The sequence below is a fragment of the Plectropomus leopardus genome, chromosome 14, assembly GCF_026936395.1.
Source record: "Plectropomus leopardus strain MGB_pleo_1.0 chromosome 14, ASM2693639v1, whole genome shotgun sequence".
Lineage (NCBI taxonomy): Eukaryota > Metazoa > Chordata > Actinopteri > Perciformes > Serranidae > Plectropomus > Plectropomus leopardus.
This window is the reverse complement of record NC_142189.1, coordinates 29,746,714-29,763,260: the sequence shown is the minus strand read 5'-3', so window position 1 is coordinate 29,763,260 and position 16,547 is coordinate 29,746,714. Positions and strand designations below refer to the sequence as shown.

The 16,547-nt window shown below is 39.7% G+C and overlaps 1 protein-coding gene across 1 annotated transcript in view; it reads right to left on the bottom strand.

Moving 5' to 3' along the window:
- Window positions 1-5,304, bottom strand: part of sntg2 (syntrophin, gamma 2) — a 116,642-nt gene extending 111,338 nt beyond the window's left edge. The window contains exon 1 of the mRNA XM_088087681.1: window positions 4,895-5,304. Within this exon, the coding sequence (XP_087943807.1) occupies window positions 4,895-4,963 (69 nt within the window). The 5' untranslated portion in view covers window positions 4,964-5,304. The remainder of the gene's footprint in view (window positions 1-4,894) is intronic.
- Window positions 5,305-16,547: the final 11,243 nt, after the last annotated feature.

Sequence of the window (16,547 nt, the reverse complement as noted above, 5' to 3'; positions counted from 1 at the left end):
CTCTTTATAGGTTTAGTTTGGTCTTAACCTGGGCTAAGATGTTAATTGAATTAAAATTGATAATAGGGTATAATAAAAAACATTTTTTACAATTGCAAAAGCTGTAATTTAAAAAAAGGCTCCACAATGTAAGAAGCAACTGGCCCTTAGGTTTCCTGTGCTCACATGCTGCCCGAAACAACATGTGCAGGGTTCCCATACACTAATTTATTTTGTAGCAGCCTGTCATGATGCTTTTGTGTGATGTTGTGTATTTGCATTTTCATTTTTCTGTTTTAATTTATCTATTTTAGTCTGTAGTTTATCATATCTTTCAATTAATTCTTTTATACTGCCCAGATTGTGTTTATTTCTGTTACCAGTACTATTACTTTGTGTTTAACAGCATTTACTCCTCTTGGTATGGGTTGTTGTTGTTGTTATTTGTTTTGTAATTGTTTCTCTCGTTGTACGCCTCCACAAACCACTCAAGTTGCACTTTACATCCAGTGAAAACATGGATGCTTCGCACACATCTTCCCCTCTGCAACACAGAAGATCTCTACAATCAGCAGTTTCCAGATATTCTCATCAGTTCATTCTGAAGTCCAAGTGGACATTTGTGTCAAATTTGAGGAAATTCCATCAGAGCTTTCTTAAAGCGTTGCAATCACAAAAATAAGACGGATACAAGGTCTTGCAGGACTTTGACTTTTGACCGCCAAAATCTGATCAGTTCATTGTTGAGTAAAAGTGGACATTTGTGCCAAATTTGAAAAAACTCGCTAAAGGTGTTAGAGATATTGCATTTACATGAATGAGACAGACAAAGTCATGCTAACCTTGACCTTTGTCCTATGACCACCAAAATCTCATCAGTTGATGACTGAGTCCAAGTGGACGTTTGTGCTAAAGCCAATCTTGAGATATTGTATTCATAATGGGACAGAAAAGCAACCCTGAACATGATGCAGGGCAAAGAGGAAATACGAGGAAATAATCTGCATCTACAATCATTTTACCAAGTTGGATCTTGCAAAACAGCTGGTGCTACCAGCTCCAGATGTTTCCTATCAATTTATTTACACACTAATAACTACATAAACTGGGTAATTCTACACAGTGTTGCCAGTGGTACGATAATTATCGTATTTGTTTGATAATTATCGTATTTGTACGATAATTATTGTCTTTGTACGATAATCTTGCCCTCTGTAAAATGTACAATAAATACTTCCACAATTGCTGCAATGTAAGATAATTTAACCATTGCAACACCTATAACAAGCACTCAGTTTAGTTTACACGGCTCATTTTAACTCATTTCCTGGCTCCTACATCTGTGGTCACGCTTCACGTCTCACATGATCTCCTTACAGCCAATCGCAGTTGGTGAAAGCCCATGATGCTATGAACATGATGGGTCGCGTTCATCATGCATGCACCGCTGCCATTTGTTTTGGTAAACACACGGCTGCCAGTCGTTTAAAATATTGTTTACTAAAGTTATAAACTTAACCTATTCGTTCTCGTAATTGTGACTGGCGTATGATCATTTTTCTAAAAATACAAAAATTTTGAGCCTCTGGTACAACAGTTTAACATTTCCAATATGGCAACATTGTTTCTACAACATTTCTGAAGTTTGGATGGAGCAACCCAATTAAGTAAATCACTACTTTGAAACCAGCTTGTTTTTAAGATCTTAAGGACATCACACACACACACACACTTTGTAATGGATTTGCAACCCAGGAGAGACTTCTGTCAACAGAAATTGACATGGTGCTTTTTTTTAATCCTCATATGACAAATATATTGCCTGAACTAAGATGAGGATGGAGTCTCGGCTAACGTGGGGAGGCAGGTGAACACCCTGCAAACACCGCCTGTCCGTCACAGCACTAATATACCCTGACACACAACTCAAACACACAGCCAGACTCCTGCTCGTACTGTACACACAGTCCTGCTTGTGTTTGGACCCGTAGAGGCTACTGCATCTTGGCGAAACACCTTTAACACACAACTTTGATTACTTAGTTCTGCTGCGACCTGGATTACCCAGAATTCTCATGCTAATCACTATTCAGACACTTGTTCATTAGAGACGTCTAATATTGGTTGACATGCACCCAGTGTAGCGTGGTGAAAGAGGAAGAAGTATGCCTCTCCAGCCCTTTCATCTAATTTATCACTGATTGCCAATTACTGAACTATTCTTAGTGTATCTGCAAATGGAAGAGTTTTAAAGAGCTGTTTTATGCTTGCTGGATTTGATTGAAGGCCACTTCCAAGCCTCTCTGATTACGACTGTTTTAGGACCTGCGAAATCTTGACTTCACTTCGGGCAATCAAGTCCACGCTTAACACCCTCAAACTGTACGCCAGGTGATCGAAAAAATGCACACGAGGGATTGAAAGCCTTGCAGACATCCACTGTGTTTGCGCGAGAGCCCATTTCACCACGAAAACTCGGCTCACTGTATAATTTTAGCCATCAGTCAGTGGTAAGTGGAGAGTGGGAAATGTGTGAAAACTAAGCGCACTCGAAGCAGAATTAAGCTGCAGACTTGTGTCCCTGGAGGCTCAGGTATCCAGTTTTAAAAGCAAATGCTTGGTGAACGGAAAGTGCCCACAAAGCAGGACTCCGGGGACTGATGAAATTAAAGGTGCTATGTGTCCAGTGGAGGAAATAGGCCTAACAGGCAGAGAGCTGAACACAGTGCAGCAAACACTGGCTTATACGGAGCCAAAGAGGATGGAAGCAAGGAAACACCTGACATACAAAAACTTCAAAAAGACAGATTGGCACACAAATGCAATTCAAAGTGTGGAGATGTAGACTGGCAGGTTAGTCTACTCATCATCAACGTAATGTAAACTGAAACGTCCTTTTCCCTCTTTGTGATTATTTTAATTTTTGACTAAAAATGATACATGAAAAGGTAAAGTCATGTAAATTGGACACTTTTTTAAACAAGAAAACCACCTAAAAATACTTGTTTATTCTGTGTTGCAACAATATGAGATGTTCATGGTACAATAACAGTCTCAGAAAATACTGTAGTTTCACCGTATTAACAGTAAGATAAGATTTTTGTTTGGTTAAACATTTCTTGTTACCTTAATAGGTAAATCCCTTTTTAATTTTAATGAATGTATGTGTTAGCATTTTATATTAATGATCACAGATAAAAATTGATCAATGAAAAAGTGTGCGTATTACACTCAACTGACACCAGGGTCCTGGGGACTTAGGACCCCAATAGGACAGGGGGAAAGCCTACAATGACGTTTGGTTTTGTCAGCTTTTTTCTAGTTTATTAGGGCCATGACTAATTAAAAAAGGCTGAATTAAATTCATCATTAAAGAGACTAAACTTGGTATTAAAAAAAGTGGGGGCTGTCTGTACTAGAAGGCCCAGAATCTGATGCTACACCCCTGTTTATGGCACCCGGTAGCTTAAAACCACGCTTATTTTACCTCAAAAATGTCCCATTTTAGTTTCATTTTTGTCCCATTTTACCTGAATGCATTAACTACACCTACTTGTACAATGTAAATACAAAAATATTTTGGTAAGTTAAATGGTTATTTAAATGCAACATTGTACAACCATTTTTGTTGTTATATCCATATGGTTTTAGCAGCAGCACTCTTATTGCCAAAAAGAGAAAACTAACATGCCACATGGCTCACCTTGCATGATCTGAGACCAGTTATTTGTTTAAAATATTTACTCTGCACATCCAAGTTATCTCAACACCAGTCATTTGTGGTAACAGTGCATGTTTGGTGATTGGCTGCTATTATTCAAAAGAGCCCCAGATGTTAAAGCTTATGTGCCCCATATTACCTGATGTCCCACATTACCTGAGTGTTTTTAAGCAGTGCAAACAGAATATGAAAGGCTGTTAAAAAGGTCAAAGTCATTTGTTTTCTTATTCAAGTGGCCTCATCACAATACTCAATTAAACATGACGCTCCAAAGAAGGCAGAGCCTAAAAACATCTGTATGCCTCTCAAAAGAAAATAATGGTAATAATATTCCTAATATAACTGATGCAGCAGTGCTCTGCAACTACAGGCTACAACCAGCCGGATATCATTAATCTGGCACTTATTGAAAATGAAACAGATTTTCATTACAGGCACTCAGAGAATCATATACTGATAATAAAACATATCTACCAAAAAAGAAATAAAGAAAGAAACGTCGACTAAATGCAAATAGTTGCTCAAGTGTTTGTGTCTGTGTGGCACACCTGCTGTGACCCAGAACACCACAACTGATGTAAAAATCAACCAAAACGCGCCGTTTCATCAGAGGTTAGGAACGTCACACCAGCCTGCACTCACATTTCTCGTAGTTTAATGCGTACTTGTTCATAGGTCAAATTACATGACCCCTGCAGCAGAGTAAAGGGACTTTCGAAAATAAGCATGTTATTCTGGTATATTCGGCATGCACATAATGTTAAATAATAATCGAAACATTGTCATATTTCTATGAAATTTGCTTTAAACTAGAAGCAACCAGACGCTCTCGCCCTGGATGACCACGGTTTGTGCATTGGGGAGTAGTGTTTAGTTTTATTGATAAAAGTAAAAAGTTTGTTTAAGTTTGAGCACTATTGTTTGCTAAACATAAGCCGAAATGTACATATAATGATACTTACTTTGAAAATGGCTTACATTACCGACCTCTAACTATGAGCACGTATTTAAAAGCAACGAAACACTAAATTATCGTTTTTTAAACGTAGTCTGGAGTGTCCTCTGTACATGGAAGATAACACGGCGTGGGTGGTGTTTGTAATTGCCCCTACACACCGCATCTCACAGGAAAAGAGCAAACTACACAGTGATTTAAGTTAATTCAATTTAATGAAAATAAAAAGGTTTACTCACCGAAGTTGGAACCAAAAGGCTGGCGGGTCGCTCTATCAGCTCAGCTTGCTGTTTCCCGGTCACATTCATTTCCCATAAAAACCGCTTTCTCTGTCCGCTGACTTCGACGAGAGTTCCTCAAGTCATTTACCCGGCAATTGACTGCGCGTGCTTTTCACCGGCGTCCCGTTCAACGTCGCAGGCAGACGGAGAAACCATGCCTGTTACCTCTGACAGGCTGTTTTTCTCTCCGGTTCTGTCTGTATCCAGCGTGTGTGCGGGCTGCGGGAGCAAATTAGTGACGGAAAACGGTGGTTGTTTGTCGGCGGCTCAGCCCGAACTGTCAGCTCTCAGCGGCTCCTCTGCTGCTGCTCATCAGTCTGCATGTCTCTCCACCTGCTGCCTGTCCTATTAACCATTCCTGCGTCAGCCACAGGACATTAACCCATTCACCGGGACCTCGGTCCAGCAGACATAATGGCCTCTACATCAGCACAAATCATTAAATGGCTCTTCCTACAACTATGATGTATTTTGGTCTGGAAACTTTAAGGAAATTCAACTATTTAATCCTTTGAAGGCCAGGTTTTTCTCATGATGCCACTATGTTTTGAGATGAAAAACATAAAAAGAATTATTTTCAATATACTATATGCTCAGAAGATTTTTATATATAATTACAGTCTATGTCAATGATTGGCAGCAACATTTTTTTTTTTTTTTTTGCATCATTATTTTTGTGCAGTGTCAGATCCTCTACACTAATATTTTAACTCAGTCCTAATTATAAATACAAAATATTAATTATTAAATATGATTTTCTACTTTCATTTAGTTTTTTTCTTAACTGACATCAGTTCTACTCACAAATATAAAATATTAATTCGTTTTCAGAATTTTAACCCTTTAAAAGCCAGATTTCAGAATTTTAACTCTTTAAGACATAAAATACTAATACATCTCCCAAGACGTGACACATTTCATTAAAATGTGTATTATTGAAGTTAATATTCAATTAATATGAAATTCTAAGACTGAACAGAGCTAAATGTCCAAAATCTGTCTCAGGGACAAAATAAATATTGCAAAAACCTAACATAAAAGGCCCTTTTTTTTAAATAAAAATACTTACTGATTTATCATTTAATTTTTTTCAGTTTTTCTTTTGGTGCAAAGTAAATGTGACAGAAGAAAAAAAATGTATTTTTGAGCTTTGATGTGGTTTTGTGTTGAAAAATTCAATGAACCCTTAGTCACAAAAAAAGAAAAAATGTGTTTTTGAATTACTACTTTTTCTGACAGGGCCACAAAATCACAAAAGTGAAAGAATCACCGAAATATAATGATGTGTGCATCTTTAATGAGTGCACTTGTGGGCTGTATCACAATTCAGGCTACAATTTGTGTTGGATTTAGTGCTGCTGCTGGTAAAACACATCACCAAGGTACCAAACAACAACATATAAATCAAAAAAGAACTCAGTCCTTCAACTCAGCACCGGCCTGAGTGATTAAAATCTTCATAGAGACTGGCACAAATTAATTTCTGTGGACAGGAGAGTGTGCTCATTTTCCATGGGTCATAAGGAGGGTCTCCATTAAAGATTTACACAAAACTTAAGTGATATTTTTCAAAATATCAATAAAACACAATTGCAAGATGACTGTTTCCATTGAGTTATTCTATGCAACATCTCACAATGTTTTAGGACTTCTCCTCTAAATTCCAAGAAGCATGGTGATGGATGTTCAAAACATTAGCAGCTTTATTTCTATTGCAGCCACCGCACTAGCCGTCATTATTTCCAATCTAAGGCGATGTAGGCGTGTTGTGCAAGGGATAATGGAAAGGCGAGCCCCTTATACATGGGAGCGGCCACGTATGAGGGATTTCTGGGAGGTGATAGACCACGATTTCCTGCTCACCTTCTAAAGAGTTATGCGATGCAATGGCACCTCTTATCAGGGACAGAGTGGGACTCATTTTCAGCATGGGAGTTTCATGGCTCAGACTACCCACTTAAGTTCACAACCTTTTATACTGGAGATATATAATTTAGCCTTGTTATTATAAAGTCAATATCAGTATGTACATCCGAAAAAGTGCACTTTCTTCTTGTATCTTACTCGCATCTTTTACCACCTACAGCCCTCACTGCAGTGACTTTCTTGGGGCCGAGCAATCAACCAAAGTCAGGTATCCAACATAATTACTTCATCAATGAGGTGACCTATTGCAACCCACTGGGCTCCTCTGAGTGCAGCCTGCATTATCCATTTACTGTACAGAGGCCCTCGTTTCCCCAAAACCAGCCAGGGCCACTGGGAATTTTCCTGGTTCTCCCGATTAGCCATTCTGGGTCTGCCTCTTGTAGCGCCTGCTGCATCATGCCCGAGGGAGCCAGTTTCTACCTACAAGCACATAACTATAGCATCATGTGACCTATAAAAGCAAAAAGTGTTTCCATTGCAGTTTTGCAAAAAAAATGCTTTTTTGAAATGCCTGAAATACCACGGAAAACATTTTTTGGCAATAAATGGGATTTTTTTTTAAATTGACATGTTTCCATCAGGCTTATTTTATATTCACAGTTTCAATTTGCACATTTTGAGTGTTAATGGAAACCCACTTTGAGATGATGCTGAGAGCCAGTAACCTAACTCCTCACAGGTGGCCTGAGGGAGCTGCTGCTTCTCTGACGTCTAACAACACACAGACTTACACTGGATTTTGGTGGTACAGATAGACATGTTTATACTTTTTCCAATAAGCATCACTCTGACAGCAGCACTAGAGGTTATTAATAGAGACTCTCAAACACCTAAGTGCAGGCAGTACCTGAGAGGTAGTTTTACTTTGTGTGATTGCAAGCCTATAATCCCTGACAGACTTTTGCTTGCTATTTTTTAATGATCGGGATTAGCGTGATTCTCAGAGGGTAACAATGATGGACTGCTGCAGTGTGCACTGTATCACCAGGGGTGTATGAAAAGGTGTCATCAGAGGATTGGTAAAGGTGCAATTGTTACGGGAGCTCCTTTTGCTTCAAACTTCAATGACAGGCATCGACTCAATATATTTCTGTGAAATCTGATGAGATGACGTGTTAGCGCTGTTATGGATTTTCAAGCAGAAGCTTTCCCCCCCAACTTATTGTTGGCAAATATAGCCCTGGTGGAATTCAGTATACAGCCTTGAGTTTTAGTTAAACAAACATTTCTAGAAGCAGAGCAGAGCTGCAAAGGGAAAGAAGCAGCCTCAGTGTTTGAAAGGAAGCTTAAAAGTCAAAGAAAAAAAAAACATCCAGTAGTTTTATGTACTAAACTTTATGGACTCCTTCAATAAAGCGGCTCATATATAAAACACATCATTATAATACCACATGCTCACTATAGAAAAAATGACTTTTGGACTCACTGTCTGCATTGAGGGTCATTAAACACTGAGATGTGCTCAAACTTTACTTATCTTCAAAAAGAAATCAAAGCTGCTATGGTAACACACAAACTTTATATCTTAATAGGGAATAGGAAAAAAGGACCACTAAGCACCACAAGTCACCACAGACAAAGTGTACCACAGAGACTCCAAGGACAGCACAAAGCTCAGCAGGACTTTGTTTGTGACAGGATTGTTAGAAATGGCTCATCCACAGAGCTAGTAGTTACTTGAATGTTTTCTGTTTGGTTGCTTTCTGAAAGCTTACTCAAAGTAAGCTTTAAAAATGCTGCCTGGCATTTCTTTTACCTTTGGACAGAACCAGGCTAGCTTTTTCTCAATTTCTAGCCTTAATGCTAATCTAGGCTAACTGGCAGCTGGCTGTATAGCTTAATATTTATGCTGCATTTCACTGTGCTAAGAACTCGGTAAAAAAAAACATTCCTCATTTAAGTCAGGATTCCAAATCGGGAACTCGGTCAAGATCCATGTTAACAGAGTTGGTTCGAATTAACGTCATAGTAATATGGCAGCACACAGTGAATGACAATCTAAGCTAACACCCCTATTATTTTCTATGTACAACCATGGATGTATAAAGAGAACTGGATACAGTGTTGGAGGTGGGGCCCAGTTTATACCTAAAAAAAGTAACTCAGTGGTGCATGGAGCCCAAAATGTTAAAGGAAATTGCCTGGATCCTCCCTGTTGGGCCCATAGAGCAAGCACACTTGAGTCTTCACTGACCATGCGGCTAACTGGTTTTCGAGTTTGCAAATCCCATCATGGCAAAGGAATGACCCACCCCACTCTCCCTCTGATTGGTTAGTCCTCATTGCTTTCATTGGTTGGATGGGTCAGGTTTAGGCAAGAACAGTGAGATTAGTTAGCGTTATGGTGAGAAGGTCAGGGTAAGCCAATCAGACACAGAGTGAGGCAGGCCAATCCTTTGGTTATCAAGGAACCACAAATTAGCTTCTGGTTTAGCCCTTTGCTAATTTGAATGGGGATTTGAATGATGAATTTGTGCGACTGTTCAAAATATTATCAGATCGAATGAATTATACGCAAATAGTTGAATTGTTTTTTTAATTCTATATCAATTGTTATTTCATACCTAGTACTTTGAACATTTTTGGCTCTATGCAGCACTGGCACACATGGCATGTGGCAGCAGTGTGTTGTGGCCTTCAGAGGACAAAATTGATACCACCCTTATGTCTGAGTGGTGCAAGTGTGTTTTCAGTCTAACTGTTGCCAAGGAAGCGAATATGCACATTTTCCAAAATTGTCTAACTACCCATGTAATACCTATGGTCTATGCCAGCTGCAGTTGTCAGTGAGTTTACTTGAATGAATTTCAAGGTATTTGTTATCCATGCATATACCTCCTTGCAGACCAAATTACCTAACCTTGATCACCTTAGTTACCTCAATGCTCTTCACTTATGAGTAACCAGAAGTATTTAATGTTCTTGTGCCCCTTTAACACTCTGTATTGTAATAGTTGTCACCTAGTTCTAGTTTAGTCTTAAATTTGTCACTCAAACTTTCATGAGCTGGCAAGACGTCTGTATTTCATCTCTACATAGAACTTTCTAAAATGAATCTTTCAGAATTCCGTTATTATGACGAGATAAATGACTTTCTAGTGTCATGTGGTTCTCGCATCTGTTTTCAGCTGTGTGGAAAGAAATAGACTTCCATATGTCCGACCATCAATCAGCTATTTTTAAAGCTCTGTCGGCCCCTCTCTCAGTTGTGAACGGATCGCTCTGGATCTCTCTTGCATCTTTAACTTCTTAGAGGCTTTGAAAAGCTTGTGTGAAAGCTTCAAAGTGACTTTTCTTTCTCTGATTTTATAGCATAAAATGCTCACTTTTCTAGGGTTGTGCTTTACATATCACACCCTGTTTCTGGGTCTATTTGTGGTATTGGAAATAGTACTTGTCGACCAGCTTTCTCAGGACCTTCGTTCAGGAATCATTGCATGTGGGCCAGTTTCTGCATTAGTTTTTGACCCTGCTACTGAGGCTAATGGTGCACATGTTTTCCTTGTTCACACTGAAAGCGGAGTTTGTGAGGGTGAACTGGGAACATCTTGCCTCTATTAAACTTTTAAACTTTTCCTCCAGAGGAGGGCAGGTCAGGAGAACTTGCGATTTTAAACAGGGAATGCATTTCTAAAACGTACCCGAAAAAATACCCTAAAGTGTGGGGCTGCCTTGATTCAAGTGTTATAATATAAGTGAATTTAGGTGAAACTTCTGTTTTAATCCCTCCATATCTTAGTGCAGCCTTTGTGTGGCCGGATTCTTTGCTAGGCATTAAGTGCACTGCTGTAAATTGGTTCAGCTTCTATCTTTTTCATACTGTACAACCTTTTCTGTTCAAAATTGAAAACTCATCAGACAGTAATCCTCTGCAGACAATAACAGGGGCAAGGTTCCTGAAAGTTTGGACTAAGGTCTTTTACTTCCTTGCATTCTCTCAGCCTCTCTTTGGTTCTTTTTTTCACATTCATCAAGTTACCACAAAGTCAAATCTCATAGAGGACACACTTTCCATCAATCTTTGGCATGGCCTTAAAGTCATGACTATAGTTCTATAGTAGACTATAGGAGACAATGTTGATTTCAAACTGTGCCTTTACTGTATAAAAGAAGTGGATGTAACCACTGTGATGTCACCTGGCAATTGTGAAGCTTCATGTTTTGGCATTTGGGCCTTTCTGTGGGAGGGTTTGAGCCAAAATTGACCATATTTAGACACTGCCTCTGGTAGCAACTTGTCAATCATAAGGTAGCCACACCCTAAAGCATACATAGCTTTATGATGTGTTTTACCCGAAATGAGACCATAGTTTATTAAATTAACATGATGCTGTATAGCAAAAAGCTTGAAAGGAGCGATTAAAACCATAAACATAAGGACTAGGTTTACTGAAATGATAAATCAGGACAGACTCTGATCATTTTCTCATAGACTTGTATACAATCAGACTCTTTTTGAGTCAAGTCGCTCCCCACTAGCCAGCAGAAAAAAATGTAGGTTTAAGGCGCTCCCGCATTGGCTTTAATTTCTAAACCCGGAGACGACCCTTTGGCTGCCTGAGTAAAGGATTACAGTTAAAAAAAAATGTCATATGTGATTCAACGTTCTAAAAGTCTACAGCCAGACTAGCATGACCAACTGAGAGTGCTCCAGGGATGATGTTTTACTGTAGGCTGACTCAGAACTAATGTCGCCCCGGTTCCCTCATCAAAAAGTCTATAGGATTTTTCCTTCAGACTTTGGATCATTGCATAAAATAAGCTCAGTAGTAAACAAACGTTTAGGATAATTACATATCTTTTCCAATTGGATAATCTTCACAAATGAACATCACTTTTTGGATTTTTGAAGCCTAAACCCAATGACCAAAAGTAAAAAGCTAATATAAGGCTAAAATGCACTTAACTACGGTTGCATCGCCATCGCTACGAGGCTGTAAAGCCATGTTCGGTACAGTTCGGTGTGATGAAGTTTTGCAGTGTCATATAGCCACTTGTGAGAACCATCTTTTTTAAGACCACTAAAGCTTCAGAGTTGATGAGTGGGGTATTTAGTGAAATAGAGAAAAGAGAGCTGGCCATTCCTGTTTACTTGAGGTGCAAATTAAGGGAACGCAGGCATTTTCATTGTTGAGAGTGTGGAACTGTACTCGTTTTACACAACTGTAACTCTCTTTAATCCTGTTTAAGTGAAACGCCTCCCCAACATCTGGCAGCCGTTAGGATTTTAAGTGACGCTGACAGAAGAAATCATTTCTCCATTTCCTGTTGGTTTCATTATTGATGGGTGTTTGTCAGCACAGATGGATTGAGTGGCTTCCTGCTGAGGCTGTCGGCTAAAACGCAACCATGAGCTCATGATGCTCTAAATACAAATCTTCCCTGGGAACTCAGTTACATGTCATCCTCTCTCTGTCACATATTTTTCTGTCTTTTTTCAGCCTAAACTGTTCGATTAAACGAAAACCTTTAAAAACACTCATCTCTTGTGACTAACCTCCTGAGACATCAGAACATGAGAAGAACAACATTTGGTTAATCATCCTTTTCAGTAAGAGGAATTCATTGCCATCTGAAATTAAAGAACAGTCAGAACTCAAGGTTTTTCAACACACGTGTGCACATGTGCATTAGGCACAATACACTGACGTACATGTGTGGGCACAAACACACACACACACACACACACCTTGTACTCAAATAACCAGCCTGTTCCTGTTCCGAAGTTGTCAATTTCTGCTGCTTTTCAAGTGATTTCAGCGTAAGACCTAAACATCAAAAGCCACCTTCAGCAGTTGTAAGATACACCACCAGGCAGCGTCAGCTGGATGGTACCTGTTGTGTCCTTATGATCTGCTGCTGGACAGTGTCAGGTTAAAAAGCTGCCAGTAACAATGTAATATAAGAAGCACGGCCTCCCTCCAGGGCTGGCAGGAGGGGCGGTGGACGGTCCAACGAACTTCGAGTCTGGTGTTCACTTCCCGTCTGAATGTGATGTTTTTTGCGGCCATTACCATGTGCCTCCTTCCCCTAATCCTAATCATCCGTGCCAGCATGTGCTTTTGTTGACATCGCCATAGTGGCATGTTGGAACGTCAACAGCAGACACAAACATTGGCAGAGGTATACCTCAAATGTAACATGCAGACATGGAAGTCCACTTCAAAGCGGCTATATTTGACAACTTGGGATGACAATGTGCTGAAATGACATAGAAATTGTTAAGTTTTTGTGTATATGATCTTATTTTGGTTTCCACTTTTACCTTTTTTTTGCCTGTATTTTATTGTGTGTGGTGTATTGTATTTTTGTATTCTATTACTCCATGCTTAGTAACCTCACACTTCTGTTTTCAATTCTAAAAGCCTAACTAGGGAAAGGTATTGCAAAATCTATGTTTTTGCAATACTTAAAATACTATGCAATACTTTATAATTTAAAGCTGAAGCTTCCTCTTATGAATACATTCCAAAAAGAGCTATGGATTTTAGGTAATCAGTGACCCCTTTGGTTCTAATTTTGTATATTTTGTCATGATGTTTATACCCTGTGCTAAGTAGTATTGAAAATAAGCCATGAATAAAAGAAAATTGTAATAAAAAACCTTCAAAAAATATCGGCATACACTTGGACATGCAACCCTCTGAAGACAATTTTCAGTGTGAGTCAGCGCCCTACACAAAATACCAACGCATATATTACAGATGAACTTTAAATCTCCAATTCTAAAGTATACTAAAGGTCATTACTAAAGGTCAAAATGGAAATGTCTATCAGTTTTAAAAAAAAAAGTAGTTAAGTAAGAAGATTGTTTTTCAAAAAAGACCTTTACTTCCATGAAGACATCTGTATTGGCATTGGTTTTTACTGTCTGTTTCACTGTTGTAATAGCTTGTATAAATTGGTATTTTCTGCACACTAGTGGAGACACAGACAGTTTTATTGAAGGACATCTCCAAGAGGGTGATTGCCCTATAGAGGGACAAACGGAAGAGACCCGGAATTGAGCTCTGTGAGACTTTTTAGGGGCTGTGTGCCTCCGAAAGATGAATTGTCTAACAGACAAAGGTCTATTAGAAAGATGGGATCTGAGACAGCTCAGTGCTGAGCCAGATACCCACCTCAGTGCTTAAGTGAGTCGATTAAAATTTCATGATCAAATCTTGAATGCTGCACTAAGGTCTAAAAGAAGTAAGACTGAGCAATCTCCCGGCTGCACCCATTTAGGGGTTTGTTCGGTTTAGAAGAGAGAGTCAGTGTGCTCTGAGGTCATCGAAAATCTGAGGGTAATTTTCTCAAAATCCAAATGTAAGGTCTTGTTGACCTGGAGTGCACTAATTGCCAATATGAGCCCTCAAAAGGATTCTGAATCAAAGACTGTGTTAATATTGATTCTGCGGACTCTGAAGGCATTAGTCAGAATTGCTTACACACAAGAAGGTATCAGGCAAAAGGTGAACATCAGTATCTTCAGTCTCTTTAAAGTACTTTCATGTCAGTTGTATTTTCGTCGACCCTTTTGAAAATTGATGACTAGCCCTGGAATTAAATGCAAATATGAAACACCTCCCATCCTTGTTTACATAAATCTGAATAATCGTGGGTCACTGAGCAAGCAGCGAGACAGCAGACGTATCTAAAGTTCACGCTGCGCCTTGAGAAATGTTTAACTAAAGCACCAGTCTGGATGAATTAATCACAAAACAAAAGCAAAGAGGCTTTGGGAGGTTAAAGCTGCAGCTAATGTGGGAAGATGCAAACTTAATATTGCATCTTTGTCTTCATGATGCACACGGAAGAACCGAATCAACTTGTACATGACATTTTGCCAATGAAGGTTCATCCATCAAGGTTTTATAGCACCCTCAACTGAAATTGGCTCTTGCAGACTACAATGCAAAAATAATTGGTGTCGGTGTGTGTGTGTGTTTTTCTTCGGCGATGAGGCTGTGTCAGTGGCGACTGGTGTTTGTTTGAGTTCATCCCACAGAGTTTATCTCTCGTTACCAGAGATAAGTCTGACAAGTGCCACAGGTGAGAGCGGTCAGTGGTGTGACATGCCTTCTGGTCCTGAAGGTGTGCAATTTGCTGAAAGAATTGACTGGTTTGAAGCAGTGCCTCCAAATTTTGTGTGTGTGCAGATGCGGAGCAGTAGGACCCAGCTTGGTAGAAAGGAAACTTAATGAGCAGGAAGTTATTGTTTGCTGTTCTCAACTGTTTTACCAACACGTTCTCAACCCAAGTCATCATAAATTACTGCTTTGCAGGGACTTGTGCATAATACGCTCTAGCTATCCTTCTGCTTCTGCTCTTTACATTCCAGGATGCCACTACTGTGATGTCAGCACGAGCACATGCTGGATTATGCTGCACATGGTCATGTTTAGGCAACTAAAGCACATGGCAACCAACGCTGGGACATCAACAAACGTACACGTTGGCATAGATGTTTAGGATGAAGGGCAGCGTTTCAACCTGATGCCATCCTGCCACGTTTCATGTGGACATGGCAGGTGTCGACCGGCTATCCGCCGGTGTACGTATAGTAACACCGCGACCAGTTCTGTCTGGTTGAGTTCTCACCTGATGCCATCCAGTGGCATCTCATGCAGACACAGAGGGTGGTTTTTGGTGTAGCGATCTTATACCAAAAGCTCTGTCAAAGCAGCAGTATTTTATGAGTTCCAAATAAGAGCAGACTGGTTTTTACAATATCCACCAAGCACTTCTATTGATATTTAATGTAAAACCTTTTTTTAGAATTATTATCCGGATGATTTCATACAGCAGAAATAGAGCTTTCAGCCTGTTCTCATTCCAAAGTCATCAAATACTGCCACTTTTGCAGTGCTTTTGGCTTAAGATCCCCACACTAAAAGTCATCTTCTGCATTCGCGTAATATGCTGCTAGACGGCGTTGACACGCTGGATAGAACCATTTGCAGTATGAATATATGCTGACGGATGGCTGGATGGCACTTGCCACAGCATCAGGACTGACAGTTGCTGTTGTGTCTGCACAATGCGCTGCTGGACGCGTCGGGTTGAAATGCTGCTGGTAATGACCGAGGAGCACAAATGTCGCTATGGGACAAGGGTCGGGGTAGTGGATGGGTCCAACATACCCTAGACTTTCATGCTGTCCAGTATGTGCTTCCCATCTGAATGTGATGCTTTTTTCAACACCTTACCGTGTGTGTCCCTCCCCTAAACCATCTGTGACAGTATGTGCATTTGTTTACATCCTGGTGTTGGTTGCCATGTGCTTCTGTTGCCTACATATAACAATGTGCAGTGTAATCCCACCATTTGCTTTTGTTGAAATCACAGTAGCAGCATCCCTGAACGCAGACACAGAAGAATACTTTGAGTGTAATATGCAGACACAGTAGTCCACTGCAAAGGCAATGTGTGATGATTTGAGATGAAAGCGTGCTGCAGCAAACAAATCCAAATGAATGCTGCAATTTGCTGCTGTGGATGGGTTAAAAAGTGTGTTTACAGCTTTTTACATGTTTACTACCTCACGCAGTTTTAACTTGCGAGCCTTAAAAGCAAATCAACGAGCTGAAAGATGCTAAAAAGCTCCATAGAGCTGAATGGAAGTGCAGAGTTATGCACAGACAAAGTTTGAAGAAGTTTCCCTGCACTCCCTGAGAAAAGATTGACCAGCTGTTTTTCT